Source organism: Anomalospiza imberbis, chromosome 8 (genome assembly GCF_031753505.1).
Source record: "Anomalospiza imberbis isolate Cuckoo-Finch-1a 21T00152 chromosome 8, ASM3175350v1, whole genome shotgun sequence".
Lineage (NCBI taxonomy): Eukaryota > Metazoa > Chordata > Aves > Passeriformes > Viduidae > Anomalospiza > Anomalospiza imberbis.
Genome location: NC_089688.1, coordinates 14,367,607 through 14,392,952, shown reverse-complemented (window position 1 = coordinate 14,392,952; position 25,346 = coordinate 14,367,607). Strand labels below are relative to the sequence as shown.

General features: G+C 41.3%; 1 protein-coding gene across 9 annotated transcripts in view; it reads left to right on the top strand.

The window, feature by feature from the left end:
* Positions 1-1,420: 1,420 nt before the first annotated feature.
* The window catches only part of KAT6B (lysine acetyltransferase 6B), a 121,484-nt gene continuing 97,558 nt past the window's right edge, over positions 1,421-25,346 (top strand). Inside the window, exons 1-3 of one of the 9 annotated variants that reach the window (XM_068198472.1) lie at positions 13,295-13,465; positions 13,571-13,621; positions 20,771-21,661. In XM_068198472.1, coding sequence (XP_068054573.1) covers positions 21,041-21,661 — 621 coding nt within the window. In that variant the 5' untranslated portion in view covers positions 13,295-13,465; positions 13,571-13,621; positions 20,771-21,040. The other 8 variants (XM_068198476.1, XM_068198475.1, XM_068198471.1 and 5 more) reach the window with 8 other exon arrangements.

Here is a 25,346-nt window from a genome sequence, read left to right as displayed (position 1 = left end):
TGATGTTATGACTCTTCTCGACTTACTTAGAGAATACAGCTGGGATCTTAAACTTGTTACTGCACGTTTTGCTGGTTATCTGCTTTGTTTAGATTGTTTACATTATTTTAATAGCCTATATATAAACCATATATCATAGCACCAAAATATGTGTGCATATGCATGTATGAGCATGTCTCTACAATTTTATAGAGATATAAAGTCATTTGGTTTTTATATAAAAGTTGTCTTCTTAGATTTTTTACATGTAGTGCCAGCTTTTCAAGGTCCTGGCTTAAAATAATTGTATTAATCTAGGAATAAGATTGCATTAGACTTATGGGAGTATTTTAAGAAAAAAATGCAAAATACAACATAGAATTGAAAATATAAGATACATTTTGCCTTCTGTCCATTTCAAAACCTATAAAATAGGGAAAAAAAGAAACCTAAAAAAATAGCCAACAACAAAAATCACAAAAAAAACCAACCCAAATGAACAAACACCAAACTTGGAAATCAGCAGCTGGTAGGGAAAAAACTTCTTCCAGGCTTCCTTTCTACAGGAAAGCATATATCAAAGGCTGAAGTGAAAGAGAATAGGAATATTTGGCTGGAATTCAGGCTGGTTCTAATAATGGTTCTTTCAAAAGACTATTTGAATTCTTATAGCTGAAAATATTTGCCAGTCTTTTTCCATGTGAAATGCTATAGATCAAAAGGCAATGGATATTGTAAAAAGTCCTGAAAGTATATAGATGAGTTTTCCACTGAATATCCCAAATCCTGGAAATGTCACATACCCTTTAATTCACCCTTGCAAGCACCTTCCATGGAATATTGCCTTCATGGGAACTGTTCACATACTCAGATATTTGCAGTGGCATTTTTGTGCATGGCAAACTCTTGTAAATGTAAGGTTTTCTTTTTCCTGGCAGTGCAATATGCAAATACACTCCACTGATGCACAACTGAGCCCACTTAGTGCAGCTTATCATACTGAAATAGCCTCATCAGTGCAAACACCCAGCATCCTCTTACCCAGGCTGTAATAAGATCTCAATGACATATACATGGGTTTGTAGGATCAGATTATTATTTGTGTAACATTAAAGTCCTGCTCTATTTGGCAGGCCATCATATGGCGCTCCCCATGACATTTAGGTACCAAGAAAACTTGAAGACACAATTCATCTCTCTGGGAGAGCATTAACGGCCCTGACCAGTCTCAGCCGGAGCATCCCCACCACCCCAGCCCTGCCTCAGAGCCCCGTTCCAGTGCAGCCCTGCTCTGTAGGAGGAGCTCAGCTGCAGCCAGACCTGTGCCTGGCCATGGGATCTGTTTTTCCAGCCCACAGCAGCTCTGCAGCTTGGCCTTGACTTTGGCCCTGCCAAGGATCACTGGACCCAAGGATCCTGCCAGGCCTGACCTCGGACCTGCCTCATCACCACAGACTCGCCTGGTGAGTTTGACTTTTGGGTAAAATATGGGGGTCTGCCCTTCCCTGCCCCCTTGCTGCCAGTCCTGGGATACCCTTTAGATCTTGGGGTGCTGGGAGCAACTGACCCTTGCTGCTTCCTGACATGGTACCAACCTCTCACTGTGTGTGCCTTGCAAGAAGAGAATGAAACTAAGGGATGAGTTGCAAGCTCCAAAAAGCTTGTTAATAAGGGAATCTGTGTCTCAACACCCTTGCCACTATAAGGATGGGCCACATGAAGGATTTTTTCTAGTGTGTCTCAGATTCTGCTTCAGCAGTATGAAATATAGATCATTAATTAATTAGAAACAATTCAGTTGCATGATCATAAGATTGTTTTTCTTTCCATTAATGGATGTAACTCATCTGTCTCTGTCACAAGTGCTCATATTTGTCTCTTGGGAGGGTTAACTCTGTCTCGCCATAGGAAATTATAATCCTGCCTTCTTAAATACAGCCGTAGGGGCTGTCCATGAAGACTTGTACCTAGATCAGTGACAGGCTGCTCTGCCCAGCAGTGCACCAGGAGACCAAAGTGGGCAGAAGCAGAAGCACAGGCTGGAGGCCTGAGGAACCTGCCAGCTCCAGCTCTTAGAGTCCTTCTGATGCCCCTCAGTTGAGCTGCACGTCACACACAGACTCCCTGTTTGCTGAACTAGCAATGACTGCTCTGCTGCACTGCAGTTCTTCATAAGAGAAGACAGACTTTGGTCGCTGGCAGACACCTGTCTGTCTTGAAGTATGTGCATAGTATGGAGTGCAAATTTTCTGGACTTGTGCTGAAGAAACCTTTATCAGAGGATTCTGGTGCTTCTTGGTGTGTGCGGGGAATGATTTTATTTCTTCACTGCATATTTTGTGAACTGTCTCATCTTTTGATCTTAAAAAAAAGCTCTACTAAGCCTCATCAGTTCATAAAGCAGTGTTGAAAAATGTAAGATGCTCCTGAAATCAATTGTTGCTTAAATCCGTGTGTATTTTGCAATGTCTAAAAGCTTCTTTCCCCACAACCTGGAAAAGATGAATTTAAAAACCAAGCAAGCACATACCCCTGCAGCTCCCCCAAGGTCAACATGTAGTCATCCAACTCAAGCAGTCAGTCCTGCCTGTAAAGAGCAACACACTTTAATATTGCTAGACTCATAATGGAGATCACAGTGGTGTCAGTTCTCAAATCAAAGAGAAATAAAGGTTCATGTTTCTGTCCCAAGAGAAGGCAACTGGATTTGAAGAGTTGTCAGTTTAGAAGTTTCAAACGCAAACATGTACATGTGCCTGCAAAGTCAGTCTTCTGGATGTACTAATAACCTTTCTCTAGACAGGATAGTGTAGCATAAAACCCTCTGAATGGCAGTCTTTGGCACTACTGAATGTGGTGTAGTTTGTTCAAATCTTTCAGTTAAAAACTATTTCAAACCAGAAAGGAAAGTCACTACAGGTTGCTTAATTGGTTACTAGTGAGGAATATGCAAATTGCTTAGCCAAGATAACCATTTGCAGTAAACACTTAGAAGAACTGATTTAGGACTATAATTAAGATTGCAATGACTTGAAACACATTAGAGAAAGATTTAGACTGAGCATCAAGAAAAAATACCAGAAAGCTGCAAGGTGTGTATTCCATGAAATGTTGGGAATGTATTGAGGGAACCTCCACCCACGTCACTTTAAGGTAGCTCACTAAGAAAGGGACACAAATGAGTTACATGTTTGTTCTGGTCTTTCATTTGCACATCATCTTTAAATTTAAGCTCTGAATAACACATTTTAAGGAGAAGTACTGATGAAAGAAATAAAGTTTACCAAGCTTTCCTCATTTGGATCTGTGTTCTCAGCTTCTCTATGACCCTTTATTTGGAGCATTTATGGAACTAAATCATCAACCCAAAACAAGTCACTTCTTTCTTCTTACTTTCTCTCAAAAAGGAAGGAAAAATCAGAGAAATCATGAAAATAGTTTTAACTAGATAAAATAAAGGAAATTTCAAACTGAAGTAGGTCCTTCTGTTTAAACAGTAGTTAATGCTGTTACTGATTAGAATCACAGTAGTGCCTAGATGTCTTAGCTGAGATGGGTGGGGGGGAGGGATAATGTCACTTTCTTTATACTCTAGATCAAAAAGACAGCCAAAGGAGGTATTCCTGTCTCTGTATGATAGAAGATGAAACTCAGGGAGGTTAAGTGACTGCCTTACTGATAGGCAGCCTGTAACAAAGACAGAAAAAGAAGCCAAAGCTTATGGGTTTCAGTTTGGTGCTTCTAAACCAAACTGAAAACTCTTTCCCTCTGCCAGGGAGCTTTGTTAGGGTAGGACTCCAAAAGGGTTTGCTGTTTTTTCACCAGCACATTTCTGCCTGTGTAAAGCAGGAACTACAGTGCTTGGAACAGGCAGGCTTTGTGGCATGAATTGGAGCCAGTTAATGTAGCTGGCTGTGGGTTAATTCTTTATGAAATGAGATTGTTGTTCATGTGTGTCATGCAACTGCACTCAAGAGACCTGATTTTGATTGCTTGCATTACCAGCTGGGAAGTCAGAAGTTTGTAATTTTAGAAGCAAAAGGAGAAATGTAATTTCCTGGACTTATAGATGATTTTTTAAAAGCAATTATCCAATGTCTATAGAGTCAACATGTAAACTCAGTGTTAATTCTTTTCTAAGAGGTTAATTGTTATAAGAAGAAAGAAGCTCATACAGCAATTGAAATTGAGTGGGTTCATCACTATATTCAGAACCCCACTCCCAAGCTGAACATCTTCTCTCTAATAATCCTCAGCATTTATACAGACAGGAGCATTTCTGAGCTTTGCCAAGAGTCAGGCTAATATCTTTCCTATTTTACAAACAAGAAAACTGTAGCAAGGAGCTTTCAGCACATGTAGATACAATGCCATGCCTTTAAAACTCAAAAGATCCTGCTGCCTACTATTGTATTTCATCTCTTCACCCCTATTATTTCCCATTAGACTATTTGTCTCTGATAGTTTGGGATAGCTGTAGATTTGCAGACAAGGAAAGATTAAGAAAAATAAGGCAAGTGAAACTCTTAAAGGATCAAAGGACTAGTAGGCCTATTTAGTCCTTTCTGAAATATAGACATTCATTTTTCCTGGATCTAGTAAAGATAGAATTATTTTTCTTATATTCCTGAATATTCTCAATTTACATAACTCTTCAACTCTACTTGTGTTTTAATTTTAACCAAATTACAGCATTTAATTAAAAAGTCAACTTTTGCTAATAAAAACATGAAGTTTATCGTGAGTGCTCATTCCTTAATATGCTGCCTGAATTAATAAAGAGAATTTCTAGTTTACCATTTAAATGCTATTCCAAATTCTACCACACCCAATTCTCAGTATAATGAGACCTCTAGTATAATAGATAACTTGATAATATCTTTTAAAAATCTAAACAGGCCAGCAAAGCCCAAAATAGAAAATGCATATGTCCAATGCAAATAATTTCCCACTTGCTTATTCACTTTTACTACTAATTGCAAGGTCTCCTATGTGTCTTGGCATTTCCAATGATAGCATTTGTGAGAAAGTTAGTTTTATGATGTAATGTGGGAATTTATTACATATATTTGTAGATTCCTTTTCTGTTAGGTAATTCAGTATTTGCTTTCTTTTTGATTATTTTATGTATCCCTTGCTTCCCAGAAAGAGCACTGGGGCCACAGATGAGCTCTTTATTTAACTTCAAATTATTTTAATTTAGTCCAGAGTTTCCAAAGATTAATTATTTGGTGTGCTCTACTTCAGATTGCTTCATTTGCAGGAAATTAATGTTCAGCATTACTTGGAAGTGAAGGAAAATGAACAGGTCATTTATAACAGCCTGTCATTAATACCATGCACATATTTTTCTGTTCCTAATGACTGGGATTTTAAATCAGCCATACAAAATTAAGCCCAAACATGCAAACATTTAAGGTATGATAGTCAGCTCCTCTTTTTTTAATAAGGTTTGGGATTATTCCCTGAAGCAGGTGTGTAAATTCATAATTGCTCACATCAGTATCTAAATATCCCCACTAGAAACTTCCAGATTACTCAACTGCAGTCACGTATCTTGTTCAGACCAAAGCAAAGCTGAAAGTTGATTGAGGTTCCTGGGAAGGTACCCACCTTCTCTCCCCAGAGTGTCTGTTCAGGCATAATTACACCTGTAATCGCTCCCTAACCCGATACAGTGTAGCTTTTACACTTTTAAAGGCCGGTCATTTCTAGCATGTCTGGAAAGTTCTTTGCACCCTCTGTGGGGCTGTTTGTGTGTGGGTGACAATCCAGGCGATGACTCACTGGATACAAGTTAAGCATCCAGCTCCTGTCGAAAAACAATAAGAGTTGATTAACTCCCAGCTGAGCTTTTGAAAATTTCCAACTTTGCTCTTAGGCCACCCTTCAGCTGAAGATAATGCACAGAGAATGCTACTAGTTGCAGTGAAGCAGAATATTCATCTTAGTTATTAACTCAGGCAGCATGATATCTCACTTAGCAGCAATAAGCTGTGTTAAAAAAAAAAAAAAAAAAAAAAAAATCTGGCAGCCCAGAATTAACAGAGTGGGTGAAATACTGTGAGGAGAGAGAGAGGCAGTGGTGGATGTTACAGAAAGACACAGGGTCTGATTATCCAGGCGTTGAGAGGGATAGGGGGAAAAAAGAGGGGATGTTCTGCAGCTTAATTAATGGAAAGAGGCTTGTGCATCTGACAGCAGCCCCTCTGCAAGGTGAATTCTTTCATAAAGAGCCTCATTCATGAGTTGCCAAGACATCCACAACCTATTCTTGAATTCACACAAAAATTAAAAGAAAAACAACTGACTGGCTAATTTAGCGACTTGCAGGATGCAGCTGGTGCTACTGTTTTCATGAAAAAAAAAAGGCCTTTTCCCTTCCACCTCCTAACCATTCCAGTCTTCCTCCCCACCCCCAGCTATTTTGTATCCTGCTGCACCAGTGAGGAGTGTGACAACTCCTGACTTAGCTGGCACTGTGGGATATTGAATAACAAAGGGGAATAATATCAGGATAACAGAGGAGATCTGGCCAGCACTAAGGAACAAGCTCACAGCTTGCCCAGGTTCTGCCATCAGCTGAGAAGTAGAACTTCCCTCTTTTTATTTTAGTTTTTCTTTATTAAATAAACAGAGGCCTTCATTATGCTGGATAATGCAATTGGCACCTTGATAAATCCTCAGCTACCTCTCCTGCGTACCCCTGAGGAGACTGTTTGTGTAGTTCTATGCGCATGAAGAAGACACTTCGCATTTCCATCACTGATATGTGATTACTTTGGTTTTTCCTAGCTTCTACTTCACATTTTCATATTACCTGACAAAGAAAAACAAGTCTCTCCTGCCCTCCAAATCCCTTTTCACTCAGATTTTCCTTCCCAAAGGATATTTAATACAAAATCTTTCTGTGCATGATGATAATTTAAGAACCAGAGTTAGTCAGGTTGGGAGCCCTAATACAAGCAAGCCAGTGGTGATTTTTAAGGGAACATTGAGCAGATCTAAAGGTTCCTGAAAGGGTATTTGAAATGATGTGGTGTATTGCCACCTGACTCTGACAGGCCTTCTAGTCTAGCTAACAGAGCTTGAGTTGCTGCAGTACCGGCAGCTATGGGAAGTGACTGAAATAAATTGTTTGTGCAGTCAGAGCTTTATTTAGCAAAGGAACCTCACAGCTAATGCTGCCAACAAAGAACGTAAAGAAAACATCACACAGACACCACTAAAAATCCAGCTGGAGATAGCAGTGTGGTCCTTGACACCAGTCAAACTCTCTTTGTTCAAGCTGCAAAGAGAAAAGACTAGAGTGGATGTTGCTCAATTTCCAAACATTGCAGAGCAGACCAAAGATTTTTCTAAGCCTGGGCTTAGCAATTTCAGAGCTGGTTTGCCACATGGATTATTTCCCAAACTCCCACCCTTAGTGAGAATGTTGGTGTGCCAGGAGATGCTGAGCAGAATTTCAAAGGGGAAGTACTCCAACCAGCTTTGCAGTAGGTGAGGGTTTTCACTGTCCACTGAGTTTGAAAAGTGGTTGTTGTGCCTATCAGTCACATTTCTTAGAACTCTGGTGCTGCCGTACACCAAGAGATTGGTGTACACCAAAAGAAGTCTCAAAATTATGTGGCTGGTAGCAGCCCCTCTGGTTATTAATAGGACTTACATTAATAGGATTTAAAAAAATATATGGTGGACACTGGATGAGAATAGGATTAACAAGAATATGGTCAAGCTTTCTCCTACCTTTTTCTCTCCATGTTTCTTGGCAATCTTTGATCATTAAAAAATTGCAACAATTACAGATCTGGAAATTTTCCCTGGGCTAAAGCTGAACCATATAATATGGTACACCCATATCACAGCTGGAAGTTGTGAGGATTCTTTCAGTTACATTAAGGACTGTCAGAATTTTTTCAAAGCTCAAAGTAACTTTATTTAGCAAAACTGCCTTTGCAGTCTCTTTTATTGACTTCCAAGTACCGAGGATGGCCCTCTTTTCATCTGAAGGGCTTAGCAACTGTGCTACCTGCCTTTTTGGAGAAGCTTCCCCCTTCTCCCTCCCCCTTGCTTGTCCAGTTCGATCTGAAAAAAGTTATATAAGTCATGTTCATTTAAACAGAGACCAAGGGAATATTCCAGCAGTATGGAGAACACAATGGGCTGTTTGGAAGCTGTGAAAGGGATTTGGTGTGAACCTTAAAATGAATCCCCCCTCTCATAAAGTGACAACCCAATATCCCCAAAGGGAACAGCAGGAGGGAAACCTAAACCTGTCACAAAGTCAACCGGTAATGATTGGAGAGTTAATTACTTTAAAGCCCACAAAGACAAGCTGAGGTGTTAAAATGGCCCCTGCAAACATCAGCATCCTCCCCTTTCACCACACTAACTAAACACAGCAGGACAGTAGCAAGAAGGACCTGAGCAGCCCCTGATTACAGCAGTTTTCACCACCTCTGAGCAAACTGGTCTTTATTCATTTTCAATTTCATCCTTTATCTTGTCAGCTGTCCTCACGAAGCATTACCATAAATGTGTATAAAAACACAAGGCTGCATCAAGTTCAGTGATGCTGGTTGGTACAGAGTCCAGCAATGTCCCAGCCCTCCTCTTGGGATTAGCCTTGAAAACACCACTCTTGCACTCAGCAGCAAAAGCTTCCTGTCATATCAGTGCCTTTTACATGGCAAAAGGAGAAACTGAAATCCAGTACAGCTATAACTAACAATTTACTGTGGAGCCTAGGTGCTAATCCTTTTTTCTCCAGCAAATTTGTTTTGAGTCACACATTATATTAAGATTCCATTTGTGAGGTTTAACACAAGATTAGCAGGTGTTTCAATGTAAAGCATATAGGGGTTAAATACATTGGTAGGGTGTTTCAGATGATGATGAGCTATTGTTGTAAAAAATCCTATTGACACATTGGACCCAAAACAATTGATTGCCATTTATTAAATCATCTATTAATCACTTACTAATCCTTTCTCATGCATAAATAGAACCTCCGCATCAAATACTGTGAGACACTGCATATATGAAAGACACCATGTTACAGAAATTGTCATGTATAAGAGCCACCTGGTTTTTTTCCTTCTTTGCTCTAAGCATTTTCCTTTGCACTCCCAAATTCTATTCATCCCATTGCTTCTTTAACATGTAGCATAGTAAATGCAGCAAAAAGACTTGTTCCTGCTAAGGTCTGAAATGTGTGTTAACAGGCCAGCAGTTTCTTCTCCACAGCTAGCACAGGACCTCTGAAACTGGATCTTTTGTGCCCAGAGTAGAGCCCTTGATACTCAGGTGCCCAGATTTTTCCTGAGGCCAGCATCCTCTTCTAACCACTTTGCTTTACACTTTGTCTATCTCTGGTTGGAGAACAAGAAAAATAATAGTCACCTAACAAAGCTCTTACAGGAATGGATTCATTAAGGATTGTAAAGTACTTTGATATAGCAGTGTGGTATATTTGCCAGAGTAGAAAGGAACATGTGGGATTTATTATAAACAGTCACTGTCTCCATCCCTGTGGGATGACAGCTGATCTACCACAAACACTTATTTCCAAATTACAGTATTATGCCAATTACAACTCCTGAGTTGAAACTGCTATAGCATTTACCTTATAATCTGCTAGTTTCAGGAATTTAAAAACACCCTAATCAGTAAAATGGCAGCAGGAGACTATTTTACACTATTATTCCATTTGATTAAATGTGATAGATAAGACAGCAAATGATCAGAAAACATGCCCACAGGTTACTCACTTTGTGTGTATATATGAGTGTCTATATGAATATAATCTGTAGTGTTTAAGTTGGGTGGTGATGCTGTTATATGCAGCAATGCATATCCTCATACATAAACCAAGAAGCATTCTGCTTGTGCAGAAGAGCAGATGTAGTTTCATGGATTAATCTTTCAGATTAAATTAAAATATAAAAGGCTGGGGAGAAAAAAAATCACAAATGAAAAAAAAGAAATTAAGAAAAGGCTGTTTTAGTCCAGAAGGAATATGAGGCTGAAAGTTATAGTTGCAGGGAAGCTGCTGGCAGGTGAGCTAAGCAGAGGAGGTGGTGCAGGTAAAGAATTTATGCATTCAGCTCCTAGGCAGGGACATGCTTAGGATGACTACAGGCTGGGACGAAACTCATGACACTCTTAGGATGACTTTTCTCCCCAGGGTCACTTCTTTCAACAGCATATGCTGGGGATGCAATATCCAGGTGACTGTAGTCAAATATGTGGTTGTGTGTAGTAATAATAGAAGGAACATTCTGGCTTGGTAGAAGTCATAGGATGTTTTGCCAGACTTCGATGGGGGCCAAGATTTTACCCTCCAGCATCTCCAAAGATAAATAGGGATCTGTCACCATACCAACATGGACAACTACATAATTGTTTCTAAATATGAAACAGCCCCACTAGTTCTAATGGAACTGCATCAGTGATTAAAGCCCTCATAGGGAAATTCTTAATATGGCAGTAATTTCATGCACAAGAATTTTCTTACTGATTTCAAGCAAGTGTTCAAACTCTAATTTGGTGTTCTTTTTTGTACACTGATGAATTTATTCTGCACATGTCTGGGCTTTATTTAAGCAGTAGTCTCCAGCATGTCTTACACCACAGCATACAGGAATTTTCAGATTTTGATTTTTGAGAACTGAATTTAACTGAGACCATGCAGAGCCCTTAACTTCTTGCTTTCTCTCACTTGTGATCAAAAAATAGCAGTGTTAGTGCATTTTTAGAATTATTCTAAGGACTTTTGAGGAGAGGCATATGCTTACTACATACTCTACAATGTAGATGTACAATCATATATATTTTTCCATGGGGGGGTGTGTGGGGTGAAAATCCTGTAAATAATATTATTTAAAATATAATAAAAACAAAGAGACTAATAGAACAAAGTGAAATGGGCCAAAGTAGAGAAGTATTCTTTCTACAAGAATACATGGGAAAGTTATTTTGATTTTAGATACCCTTTTTTAATATCAAGGACATGATTTTAGCACATGGAATGGGTGTATTCAATGTATAAGTGTTTAGACACCTGTTACTCCTTGGGGGAATTAGTTGTACTTCATCAGTTTGCAGGACTTATGGGAGAGAAATCCCGCAAAGTCTGCCCATAAAAGACATACAAAAGTGTAAATTTTATTGTTTGCACTAACTTCCTTGATGGGCTTATTACTTTTCCATAGATATTTTTAATATAGGCTTGAGGGTGTTTTCATACAATAAGCCAAAAATATTTCTTATCTAGATGACAAACCAAAATGCTTATAGACATTCTCAGTTAGATCCAAAGCATTCCAGGTACTTAGGTTTCTCTGTGTAACATGCACTATCTCAAACTGAACGGCACTAAATTGCCATGATGTAGCTCTTTTGAAGTTATAATTTTGGAAAATAGTATAATTTACAGTGACAGTGGATCTGAGTTTGAAGAATGATGATTCATGTAGAAAGAGTTCATGTGCTTAACTTCACAGTTTACATAATATCAGGTACAGCTGTAAATGTCAAGATCCATAGGAGTCTCTCTGCAAACAAAAGGTTCTTGAATATGTTAAAAACTGGAACACAACACCCAATGGCATATCATCCTATAAAATTTATTTTTAGGAAAAGAGTTAAATTGAGAAGAAAGAATGTAATTATTTAAATCAGAGACTTTTATAATTTTTCTCTGTGCTATTACTTATGTCTTCACGACACACTTGTAATTTCAAAATGGCCAAACATATTATCGAGTTTTCTCCACTGTTTTGTTTCCTGAGCTGAGATGTGGCCATGCCAAGTTTCAGTTTCAAGAAATTATTTTTATGTTTTTACCACTAACCAAGTTGTAAATTTCCCGGAAAGAAAAAAAAAAAGTTTCTGATGGAAATGTTTACACAACATTCAGAATAGTGCTGCAAATGTGACGCTGTGCTACAAATTGTGCTGAAATGATTTATAACATTTCCAATAATTTAAAAAGTATTTTAAATCACAGCCAGGTCCTGCATAATGCATGAACCTTGACGGATTCTCCAACAAGTATTAGGTCACTACACATTTCAATTTCCCTCTTTATGTTTAAAAGACTGCATCTGGCAGTTAAAAGACTAAAACCTCAGTCAATGGTTATGGTGTGATAGATACATGCTGGAATATTATTTTCACTCGGTAGCTTTCTGTAAGTAGGTCATACAATTTTACAGTGCTCTGAAACATCACCAAAGAGCTTCCTTACACAGGATCTCCAGCAACTGACTCTGAAAGAAGTTGTACTAAACCTTAATGCTTTTTTTTTTATTATGGAAACTTTGTTTCCTTACTAGTCTACATGCAGTGCATCATCTAGGGAAGATCATAATTTATTGTAGAAGGTCATTTTCCACCCACTCTTAAAGATATTTTTTAGAATTTTACTTTTATATTTTCTTGTTCAGGACCAGATATTTTTAGAAAACTTTGCAGGCAGGCACCTAACACAACATGTCATCCACAAGATGTGGAACAGAGGATGTTGAGGAGACGTCTGGAACAATCATGTTTCAAGTTTGGGAAGATGAGGAATGTCTAGCTTGCTCAGGTAGGTACTCTGCCTTTCCCTCCCTTGTGTGGTACCCTATGGGACGTATCCCATGGTATTTTGTCATGCCGTGCTTGGGTAAAAAGTGATGTTTGGGTGAAAAGTGCTGTTTGCTGGCCGTAGATGAGAAAACCATCACAAGGAGTATTAAAACCTAGGAGTAGGACTCGATGGTTCTGATGGGTCCTTTCCAACTCAGCATATTCTGTGACTACTGAAAACTTGACATGGTGAGAGGCCTTTGGCAGCGCCGGTCAAGACAGCGTGGAGAAAACCGAGCTTTAAGTCCGTACGTGTTATCACCTTGTTCTTTAATACATACTCCTCGGAACATCTTACATGTACAAACTCACTGGGAGGACAACATCTGTGATTTGTTCACGCTGCTTCCATCCCTCAGACTGATTGTGGTAGGCCAAAGCACAGCCCTCTTCCCCCGGCCCGGGGGAGTGTTCAAGCCCCAAGGGCTGCTTGCAGGGGTGCTTCCATCGGCACGGTTCGAATCGCCCCACGTAGGACGGAGAGCCCAGCGCGACCCCCCGAGGGCGGCTGAGGGCCCCCGGGAGGCGCCGGTGGCCACTTCCCCGCAGCCGCCTTCCCGCCCAGGGGACGCGCCGCCCCCCAAACTTTATCGCCTTTCCCCCTTTCTCTCTCCCCATTTTTTTTTTTAATTTTTCCTTTTTTTTTTTTTTTTTTTTTTTTTTTTTTTGAGGGAGAAAAGGTGGGGGGAGCTCAATTTCCCACTTGCCAACAGCAGATAAAAAAGTGGGGAGGGACCTCTTCTGTCACAGCCTATGTAGATTAACCTTTCAATTAGCTGTTATCAGGTCCTGTGTCTTAGCACCAGTCCTCGCAATCTGCGTCCGCCCGCACCGGGGAGGCTGGAGGTCTGGGGTGGGTTTCTGTTTTAATTTCTAAATTAATGATAATTGCTCGCGTGGCTCCCCTCCCCCGCCGAGAGCTGAACGCGTGTGTCTGATCTGCCCGTCCACCTTTTAGTATTTTGGAGTGAGAAGAGGAGCCCCGCGGAGGAGGAGGAGGGGAGACAAGGTATTCTCTCTGTATTCATCTTCTTTTTTCCCCTCTCGCGGAGGGGCTTAGGGAAGGTAACTGGTGCAATCAATCCGCTGGCTGGGGATTCCCTCCACCCCCTCCCCGGTTCGTCTGGCTCTCCTGGCTGGGTCTCTTCAGTGTGTATGTGTTTGGGGAAGGGGGTGGGGGGAGGCTGTGTTGTTGTTGTGTTCCTGGCTCTGCTTGCAGCCAGGAGAGAGAGCGAGCGGGCGAGCGAGAGACAGAGCGGAGAGAGCGAGCGAGAGAGAGAGAGGAGCCGCGATCGCGTTTCAGGGGCAGCACATTCCGCAGGAACCGCTGCTGCAGAAACACACACGGGCAGAGAAAGGAGGTCATTGCAAGCAAAGGGGGGAACCTGCATCGGAGGTTAGATTCCCAGGAGTTTATGCGGGGGATGACAGGGAGCATGCGATGGGGTTTGTTTTGCATTGGGTGACAGGCTGCAATTTGCCATAATAACCCCCTTTCCCTCCCCTCTCGCAGCGCAGGGGGCTTGTCACTAGGCTGGGTACTTTTTTTCCTTTAGCATCGGAGGCTGATGCACGTGTTTGCAGACACTTGCGCTGGGTAAATGCATTGCGATGCTCTGCGTTTTGCAGGGGAGGGGGAGCAGCAGCAGGGGGTGATGGCTGGGTTGGATGGGGTGGGGAGAGGGGGAATGGAGTGGCGGAGGGAAGCAGGGGATGGCCGAGGTTTTTGTGTTGCATGTTCCCACCCTGTCTTTCTGAGGCGGCAATTGTTCCTTCGCAGACGGGGTGACAGAGAAGTCCCTGTGCTTCGCATGGCGAAACTTGCAGGGACCTGCATGTGGCTGCAGAGCTGGGAGTCATTGTCGTCGTCCCCGTTCCCACTCCCTCCTCCCTCCCTCGGCGGTGCGGGGTGTGTGTGTGCGCGATAAGCGGCTGCCAGTGCCAGGCACCTTGGGAGGGTTATGCTGGGAGCATGCTGTTCCATCTCGCCCGCCCGGGCGAGTGCCAGGCTCTGAGGCACGCGCGTGACGCTCAGGATTTAAGGCGGCTCATTAGTGTGTATCGCGCGCCCGCCCGCCCTGCCGGGCTGGTTCAGGCGGCCGCCGCCGGTGTCTCGGCAGCGCTCGCGCTCCCGAACAAACTTCGGGAGCGAGCGGGTGGGGCGGCGGCGGGGGGGGTGGGGAGGCCGGGGGTGGGGGGTGGCGGACGGGCGGCAGCGGCAGCCAACGGGAGGGCGGGATCGCGAGAAGTCCCGCCCCCGCACCGGCGGGTGGCCAATCGCGAGCGCCCGGGGCCCAGCGGTGAGGCGGGCGGGTGGGCGGGGCGCGCGAGTGTGTGGCGGCGGCTGCGGCCAGTGTCAGCCGCCGGCCCCGCCCCCTCCCGCCGGTGGGCGGTGCTGAGCGCGCGGGGAAGGGGCGCGCCGCGTGAGTGACAGGCACCGCCCGCCAATGGGAGCGCCGGGCCGGTTGCTGGGCGGGCCGGGGCCGGTGTGGGCGGGTGACGGACAGCCCCCCCCCCCCCGACCCGTGAGCGCGCCGCGGCGTGCGCGGCGCGGGCCAATGGCGGGCGGCGGTGGGCGGGGCGCGGGGTAGGTAAGGTTTTAATGAGCCTCCATTGGGCTGTAATCAGTGTCATGTCGGATTCACGTTAAGTACAACAGGGCGAGACAAAATGGCGGCGTAGGTGCGCCGAGCCGCGCGCGGCGGCAGCGGGGCGGTCGCGGCGGCCGCGGGCAGCGCGGAGCGGGGCAGGCGGCCCGGCGGCGGGAGCGGCGGAAGAGCCGGCAGCAGGGGGAGCCGCTGCGGCGCCCGGAGGAGGCTCCTCCCCCCGCGGAGGTGAGTGGTACCGGGGGGGTCTCACCTGCCTCCCGCGGGGGACGCGCGGCCGCCGCCCCCGGCCCCGCCCGGCGCCCCGCGGTGCGGGTGCGCGCACGGCCCCGTCCCCCTGGGCCGCCCTGCCCGCGGGTCGCCGCGCCCCGGGGCGCTGAGCCTGCCGGCTGGGGGCTCCTGCCTCGGGAACGGCAAATCCCGGAGCAGGGCGGGCAGGGCGCAGAGCCAGCCCCGGCTTGGCCCCTTCAAGTGCAACGATGCCTTGGCCCCAGGCTCTAGGCGCTGCACCTCGCCGTGGCTGGGCTAGTACTGCAAAAACCTGAAGTAAGTTGGGGAGGGGAATAGTCCAGCTTGGCAGTGCCACGTTTTGGAAGTGATGTTCACATTGTGTGTTCTTTGCTCGGACCTCACCTCTCATACTCTGTCACTGAGCATTGAAAATAACCCCCTCTGGCAAGAGCAGACGCATACCCACCCCTGCTGTTGCAAACCACTATCCCAGGAGGAAATATTTTCAGTTGACCTTCTTCCAGGTGAACTCTTGGCAGTGAATGTTACCTTTCCATATTTCCTGCTGTTCTCTAGTACTGTATTTTACAGTGCTCAGAACTTCCACAGGAGAAGGTGGGAAAGGTGAATTTGGGTGATTTTGCTGCTGTTGTGTTGTGCTGATGCTGCTTCCTCTGGTGGCGCTTGCTGCTGTCATGTTGGGAAATGATTTTGAGCATATGATCTCGAAGAAGCTTGTGGGGTGTCTCAGAGCACAAGCACTTCCATCAGTTCGTTTCACATGTGCCACTCTTTCTCTCCACATCCCTGAGTCTTTGGTGCAGTTTTGAAGTTACTGTAGTGTCTACACATCTGTCTTTTTAAAGCATATTGATGTGTCATTGCTCTTTCTTATTATTGGAAACTGTACGCTGTGTAAAGAATAATACAATAGCTGGCTTCATGGCCTGAGTAATTTTAAGAGGGATAGGAATGATGGGAGTCCCTACCAGGATCTGCTTTCTCCCCATCTCTTTGTAGGTCCATGTAGGTCGCAATAGCAAAACAGCTATCTTGTCTGTTTTGCATCATTAATTGAGATGGGAGTGGAATACAGAGTTGATTAGCTACAGAATTCTAAGTAATGGCTTGGAGCAAGAAAAAATGGCAAAAATGGAATGTAATGGCAGTCTTCTCTTCTTTCTCCTCCTCTGCTGCAATCCTTACCTGACCCTGATGCTGCAGCAGAGAGCTGGCCTGCTTCTCCGGAGTGTGTGCAGAGCAGGTAGGAGGGAGCAGAATGAGATTGTGCTTCACAGGTCACCCGCAGGTTGTACAAGTTGCTGTCATCTCCCCCAGCTGCATCTTCTTCTCCCTCCTTTCTTTTTGTTTTTGTTTTTTATAGTTGTGTTAACCTCAGTTTTTAAAAGTTTAACTGCATTTACATTTATGAAAGCTTAGGCAAACTTTTCATTAGTTAAAAAAAAAAAAACAAACCTTTAGATTGTATGTTGTGATATTTGTGTAGTAACTTTTGGTTTTAGTTATGGAGAGAAGGGTAACTTTTTTTGTTGCTGTTTTCTTGACTACACTACTTGTTTTCACAATCTGTATCACCTGGAAGCAATTCCAGGTACTAGTTCAGTCTAAAAACTACCTTATTAGAGGATTATAGGATTACAGATGACACCTGAGATTGAAGTGTTCAGTCACTGCCTTCTTTAATTATAATCATCTGTGCAATAGGTGTGTGCCTTATAAAGGGCACATTTGCATTCATTCTAAATCCCAAGCTGAAATTTTGCAACTTCTTTGTATTTATCTGATAATTTATGACTTAGGTAAAGGGACAAGCCTTGACTAGAGATGGTTTTTTATGTTTTAGAGCAAATGGGTTATACTTCACCCTCTAATGCTTCTGTTCTGCAGCTCTTCAGTGGCAGATTTGTTAATAAATTTGGTCAGTAATATAGTGCATCCAAACTTTCTCAAATGCTTTTATTTTCAAAATAAGATACCAAGGAGCGTAGAAGTTGAAATATGACAAATTACATAGAAGGAACTTCACGACTGTTGCCATAAAACTTGGAAGTTATCCTGTGCATTTTGACAGTATGGAAAATCTATTTTGTGATTGAATGAATGCTGCTGGGGGTGATTAAAAGTTAATTAATTACAAGGGGAGGAAGATTAATAAATAGACATGAGTGCCTAAATAGATTAATCTATAATCCCTTCTTTAAAATGGTTTTAAAAATTTCCTCAAAATCTGTTTGGGTACTCATCACACTTTTTATATTAAATTATGTATGATCACCTATTTGTAGTTTTTGTAGAACTGCATTCTAAACTTAGAAACCTGATTGTAACTTTGTATTTCTGAGTATCCTTTGATGTTGAATCTTGCAAGATTGTTTCTAAAACAATTTGTTTTCTCTCAGCTAGTCACTTTGCCTGTAGATGTGTGTGTTTATGTATTGCCAATCTTGTATCAGTCTGTCTTGATTTCTGAAAGATCTCCTTAATTTATAGTTCCAGGATCACTCACTCAAGTTGTTTTGCTGGGAAAGATGTTTGTTAGTAATAAGTTATTCTGACTGTACCGTGTAGAATAGTGGTCAGGTGGTCAGGGGGTTTTACTTCAAGTTCACGTGTGCTCCGAGTGCCAGTGTAAGATAGGTTCTAAGTTGTGGCAAAACAATTTAAAACTTGGGTTGGATGCACTTCGCATGGTTCCTTAAGGCAGAATGAACTTGGATACTATTGGAAGGTGTCTTTTTAAGATGTCTTGATTTTTGCTCCTGAAATGTCCTGTCCAGTGGATTGGAAACTCTGTTCCTGCTGATCCACTCTGCTGGGGTTGATTTAGTAGGTGCTAGCATGTAGGAGGTTGTATTACACGCAAGGAGTTTTAGGTAAATAAGTAAAAATGTAGTTCTGAATGTATATGGCTGTGAAGTTCCTGTACCAAGCAGTAGACTTTATATGAAGATACAGGTTTATGCTAACCTTTTGCCACAGTTGTTGGCCAATAAAAATTCCTGTAACCCACATGTTATAACATTTATACTGAAATGTTCATCAGTGTCCAGGAGCTTGGAACAGACCCTGTACTGTCTTCTGGAATTTAATGGAACTGATGTGGTTGCTTGTATGAAATTTAATACAACAGTACTGCAGTAGATGTAAAACCAAGACAAGTATGTCTGACTCAGCAAAGGCAGTGTTCAGCATTTAATTAAGTCATGACTACCTTAATGAAGACTTAGAGAGGAACAGACTAAATAACTTTAAAAGTAGCTTTCTAGGAATCTGGGGCTTTATATTTAGCTACAGAGAACTTTCAAATCTATAGGAAGAGTGTATTAAATAGTCTAAATGTGAGTGAGCCTCCACTATATAGAGTTCTGCTTTGCTGTGTTACTGTATTTTCAGTGTCAGATTTGTGAGAGAATTTGTGGGATTTATAATACCATGGAAACTCTTTCCTTCCCTATATTTCTCTGCATTTTGTAGCTACAGTGTTATTTTGGAATTATCTGAGAACAGTGAGTATAAACAATTCTGTTAGGGAAAGAATGACTTTTGTTAGCTGGAGTAAATAAAAAAGGTCTGTTTGCAGAGCAAGTTATTGTTTGCTTACAGGTACTTGAAATACACAAAACTGTTACCAAATACAGCTTCCATGAGTATGGTCTGGTTGCAAAAAACAGGATCCAATCCATGTAGATGAACAGGGTTCAGGATGTGAGCCAGTTAAGCGTTCAGGCTCTGCATTTGCATCAGGAATGTGTCTTTTTCAGTCTAGCAGTCACTTGAATTTTTGTATTTATAAATCTGAAGTTGTTTAAGCTTTGATCAGGTTTGAGAAGGAGAAATTCATAAAATGAATTGATTAATATTGATTGGGTATAGAAAAATTTTATGCTCACCAGTAACCAGCTGCTCTTTTGTTAGTAATTCTGTTGTGTAGGTATAATAATGTGTGAAACATGAGCTGGAATTTATATTTAAAGACATTTTTGAGGGGTAGAAGAAGAAAAAGGTTTAGGGCTGAAAGTATGTGTTGTTGTACTCTTTATCTTTGTAGTTGCAGAGGAACCTTTTTATGAAGTTGAAAATAATTTAGATTGCTGTATCAGTTCAGGGTTTTTTCTAGCTATAATTTACTCAAGTTTTTGAACATGATTTAAATGCAGGATGGCTAGAATAAATAAACAAAAAACGAGGTCCAGGATTTGTGTAGTCATAGGTGATATTGTTATTTGTAGGCTGCTTGCCATAGCTTTATAAATACATGTGCGTATTAACTAAGTTTAAATTTTTGCTGTGAAACTGGTGGATCATCTACTTTACAAGATAGCCCATATATTGAGAATGAAAATTTTTCTCTTCTGTTTTTTTTCCTTTGAAGTAATTATGCCATTCTGTTAATGCCTTCAAAAGCTCTCATACCTCATGGCAGAAAAAACTAATATTTCAAGTATATTTGTTTATTCATGATGCAACTCCTTTCTAAGTTTAATTTGTGAGACTTTTAAATTGTTTTATTATTTTCATATGTGTTCCTAGAATGAATAAAATCCTCATCAAGATGTTCTTTCAGGTTTCTTAAATGAGTTTTTGTAGCCACTGAATTTTCTGTTGGATTGATGTATTCCATAATAAGTAAAAAAAAAAAATTGTTAAACTGTGAGTCAATAAAATATTTTTCAATGTGACCGCTTTACACATCTTTGTGCTGACAACCTATTTATGTGAAAATGCCCCCTGTTACTTTGTTTTCATTTCTCTTTGTGAGGATTTGTATTATAAATGCCTCTGTGCTGCACGCCTTAAATGACAAGTGCTTTTATGATGCCTTTTGGTTTTGTAGGTTACCTAAATATTAATCAAGACGGCAGGACACTTAGAGACAGGATACTGTATGAATTGGAAGTGATTAATAATTTATCTTTCATTGGTTGGGGTTTGGTTTTCTGTTGGTTTGGGTTTTCTAGTGTATGTATAATCAGCGTAGAAATGATCTGTAGGCAGTTTTAGAGAGTGTTTTCAGATGCTTGACTGAATGGAAATTGTCCAACAGGTCAGTAGTAGGTTAAGTGTTGGGATGATGAAATTTAGGAAAACTAAATCCACTGACTGTTATGAGAAGCAGAAGGATTTTATGATGACTTGTTTCATGTCGGGTGGGAACTGACAAATGTTCCATATAATATCGCAGAGATTTTTCTATATTGCAGCATCTATAGTATGAACGCATGTCTGAATGCGATTTTAGTTTTTAATACTTCAGCATTAACTGTATTCTCTCCCTGCCTCTTGTTTTTTTCTTTTTAAAGGTTGCAACAAACTTTCTTTTACGGAGGTACCAGTGTCATCACAGATGAACCCCTTCTACATTTCAGTAACATAATTGGGAAGTTTCAGTCAGCAGGTATTTCTCTGCTTTTTCTGACTCCTCAGGGTGGATATTTTTGCCATGTGTCCAAGCAGCGTGTGGAATCCTTTCAATTGTGTTTGAGGTGTGAACAATCTCTGAAAGATCTGCTAAAAGGATAAGGAGGAACCTCTATGGGTAACTCTTGGCTGGAAACAATTACTGGTCAACCATGGTAAAACTTGCCAACCCTCTTTATACGGAGTGGATTCTGGAAGCTATACAAAAAGTTAAAAAGCAAAAGCAAAGGCCTTCTGAAGAGAGAATATGTCATGCTGTTTGTGCTTCCCATGGATTAGATAAGAAGACCGTTTCAGAACAGTTGGAACTTAGTGTTCAAGATGGTTCTATTCTTAAAGTCACTAACAAAGGTCTTGCATCCTACAAAGACCCAGATAATCCTGGACGGTTTTCATGTGTTAAACCTGGCACTATTCCTAAATCTGTTAAGGGATCTAGAGGAGCTTGTAATGAGCTCCGTAATGTGGATTGGAATAAACTCTTGAGAAGAGCAATTGAAGGGCTTCAAGAACCTAATGGCTCCTCCCTGAAAAACATAGAAAAGTATTTGAGAAGTCAAAATGACCTAGCAAGTATTTTCAACAATCCTGCCTTTCAGCAGAGGTTGCGCCTGGGGGCCAAACGTGCTGTGAACAATGGGAGGTTACTGAAGGATGGTCCTCAGTATAGAGTCAATTATGGCAGTTTGGAAAGCAAAGGAGCTCCAAAATACTCCAGCACCTTCCCAGCTTCCCTTCCACCTGTCAGCCTATTACCCCATGAAAAAGACCAGGTAAGTCTGAAAAATGAGAGCTAATGAAATAATGAAAAACTGTTATTGTTATCCTTTGATTATATACCTAATACAAAAGTAATGATTCTTCTTGTGCTTTATTTACCCATTTAAATGTATATGAGTGGGGATGCATGTCCAGGATTTATGCAGAATCAGTTCTGATAAATGAATTTTACTTGGCTCCATATGTCCTGCCATTCTGCATTGGATAGTTTGCTTTGTGAATTTTCAGTAGATGAACAGAGCAGCAGGGAAGAGTACAGCTGTATGCTCTGTTGTAGGTGTGAGATTGTTCTGTCTTGCCTGACAGACTGGTGTAGCTAAAATCTGCAGTGTGATTTGATTGTGGCCTTTTACCTTCATTTTCTGCCGGGATATACAGATTTTCTTGAGGTTTGATGGCCTGAGATGCCACTGGTAGGACTTGTGATGTTTAAGACTGCTAGAATTATTATTTTTAATGATATTTGTATGTGGATAGTGAGCATTAAAATGTCAGTTAATAGAAACTGGAATTAATGTTAATATTCTAAGAAGAGAAGTGAAGGTGCTAGAGTGACAATTTGAGCTGAACTGCAGTATCCTTCCTCTGTTTTACATTTGTTGTGCTCCCTACTTGGGTTTATTTTTCCTATTACTTGAGTCTTGTTTTGATGTTAATTGTTCACAGAGTTTCAGCCTTGAGGGAGAAAGGGCTATCAATTAGTTTTTTGTTTATGAAAGGATAGTGTCAAAGATATGTCTGCAGGCACTCTTTGATCATTTCCCATTTAGTATGGTGAAATGTTTTTGGAATTTTCAGTTTTCTTTGGGAGAAAGAAAGTTGCCTGTTGTAGTCTTAAAATATTTGTAAGTTGATGGTTTGGGTTCTTTGTTTTCTTTTTTTTTTTTTTTGTTTTCCTCTTCTGGCTGGTCAAGTTTGATGGCAGTTGTTTTAGACATGGAATAGTCCAGACAGCTTTGCTATTGTCGAGGTGCCACCAGTGTCTCCTAGAAGCTGCATTATGATTTTCAGTGGTCGTTTTGCTTTGGTGGTGAGATGCTGGAGGGTGCAGAGTAGAAAACACTTGTGTTGGAATTATTTAGTGAGGTCTTCGGGATCAGTTGTTTTGGGAGCTGTCAGAGGTGAGTAGTTGTAGCATTATTTTTGTGAGCTTCTCTAAATATATGTTAAATATGATTGCATTTTTGTATGGATATCTATTTCTGTCAAATTGGACTTCGCAGGTATTTGAGGGATGCATGGAGCTTCACACTTTATAATCAGAATGGAAATTCAAAAATGCTGCATACTGTGCAATTACTGCTGTAGCTGTACACTGTAAACATTTAATTACTTGTAGTGATAAAGCTGTTTAAGTACTTGGAGTTTCTACTGTAATTCTGATACTGTAATGACATGAAAAATTTGAGGGCTGGACTACTGAGCAACCCAAGTAACATGAATTTTGTAGAAACAAAATTCTCCAATGTTAGGCTACCTACTGGGACTGGCAGCCTTTGCAAGGACTGTTAGTTGGGTCATGGTGCTGAAAAAGCCATTACTGCCATACTAAAATACTGGTATAAGGATAAATCTGTCTTCTAGAAGTTAGCCAAACAAATCTGTTCTCTAGCAAGTGCTTTGGCAAGAAATAAGCTTTCATTTGGGTGCCTCAAAATTAGCAGTGTGACTTGCGTGTTTAAAAACTGGCATACGGTTTTTCCTGACAAAAATAGTTTTGATGTGAGGTTGGTGAATCAGTAGTTCCATGTTAGTGTAGTTTACCACTTAGTTGTGTTAAGTTGCTGAGGTTACTGAGCAAATATATAGACACTTGTTTTAAATACGGGATTTTCACTGTTCTTTACCATGTACGGCTTTAAATACGTCAGGGACAGTTGTGAAAGTAAGTGTACATAAGTTGTCCCTGTTATTGGGATGTGGCTGCATCTTCATTTGAAATTGATGTTAATTTGTGTATAAGCAGGATGATATTGCAAGAAAACTGTTAGGCTATTTTTTTGGAAGCATTTAAGTGGCAGTATGGGGCATATCAAGTTTATTTATTGAAATTAATACAAAAAGTGTTGGGAATGGCTAACGTTTGATGAGATTGGCCTATTTTAAAGTTTCTTTGGCTCTTTCTATACCTAGCACAAGTAAGAGATGATTTCTGTTGGAGTGGCTAATTTTGTGTATTTGTTTTGGATTTTTTTATTTTCAAATACTAGAGGTGATGTTCTAGTATGTCTTTTGTTGACTTTTCTGGAGGAAAAGAACAAATGTAAGGATGCACAGAAGTCTGTTTCGATGATTGTGGAAGTTTGAGTAATTTAATTATTTTTCTTTCTGTAATGCATAATTAGCATCTCATCAGGATGAGACTGAAGCCTTGGTCCATTGGAAGTGCATCAGATCTCTCCCTTTGTCAGTCTGAACATTAACACTCACAGTACCAAATGCAGACTCTAAACCTTTCTTCCTGAGTGAAAGGTGATCAGAAGAAATACACTGTGGCCTGTGTGGGGCAAGGTGGTTGTGTTGTGTGTGGGTTGTTGTTGGCTTGTTTGGAGTTTTTTTGGTTGTTTGTTTTTTTGGGATTTCTGTTTTTGTTTGCTTGCTTCAAGCACCCACCCAAAGCATCTGAGTATGCAGTGCACTGAGAAGATAAATACTGTTGAAATGCAGTGTCATGGAATTTGGTTTTGCAGACCTGGAGCCTTGACTATGTGACAGGAGTGTTGAGTGGTTTGCATTGTATGGATACTTGGAAGAGGGAGCTGGAAGTGCTAAACATTTTTCTTAGTGGTGATGCTGTGGAGCTGCTTTTCTCATCCCTATTAACTGGGTGATCCAATTCAGCTAGATATAGTTCTCTTGTTTCATTCGATTTAGAAATAGCTGCAGTTAGTTACTGAAATACATAAGCAGCCATGTTTCCTCTTGTTATCCATAGGCCTGGAAGAAGGGATTTGTATAAAAATGGTGTTTCAAGTGTTATCCTGACTTTTCTGGATTTGGGCAAAGTTGTATCAGCTCTTGAGTGGCAGCAACAGAAAGCCTGCAGTGCAGCTGTTTAAATTTTCCCCTACTCCCTTTCCATTGCCGTGTGTATGGAGGGTTGCTTTTCTGTCTCTGAATGAAGAGGTACAAGTACAAAGTTCATGAAGGATGGATCATGTTGGAAGGTCAGGAGCTTTTGGCACCCATATGGTGTCTAGGTGGTATATTGTAAGTGTCATGAGTAGTATATATTATACAAAGGACTTTTCAGTTATCTGAAGTATTCTGGTGGCATTGAGGTAAATGCTCACTTGATGTCTGGACAGGTAACTTGAATCAATGCATTTCAAAAGGTGCCTGATTTAGTGTTAACTGGGTGTGTGAAGGACAGCATCCAGCCAGAGGTAGAGCTGCCTTAAGAGTGAAGAAAGACTGAAAACATCTTCAGGATGAAGACTTGCAGTGTCTTTTTTATGTCCTGGAAAAAAAAAAAAAAACAGAAAAAAATCCTCCTCAAATAAAGAAACACAAAAGCAAAAAAAAACAAACAAAAAAAAAAAAACTACACACACAAGAAAGCAGAAAAATAATTCATTCTTTTATGCAGCAGTTTGATATTCACTATGTTGCAGTGCATATTTAAACAATTTAACTGCTCTTACGTACTCTTCCTTATGCTCAAGAGTACTGTGCATA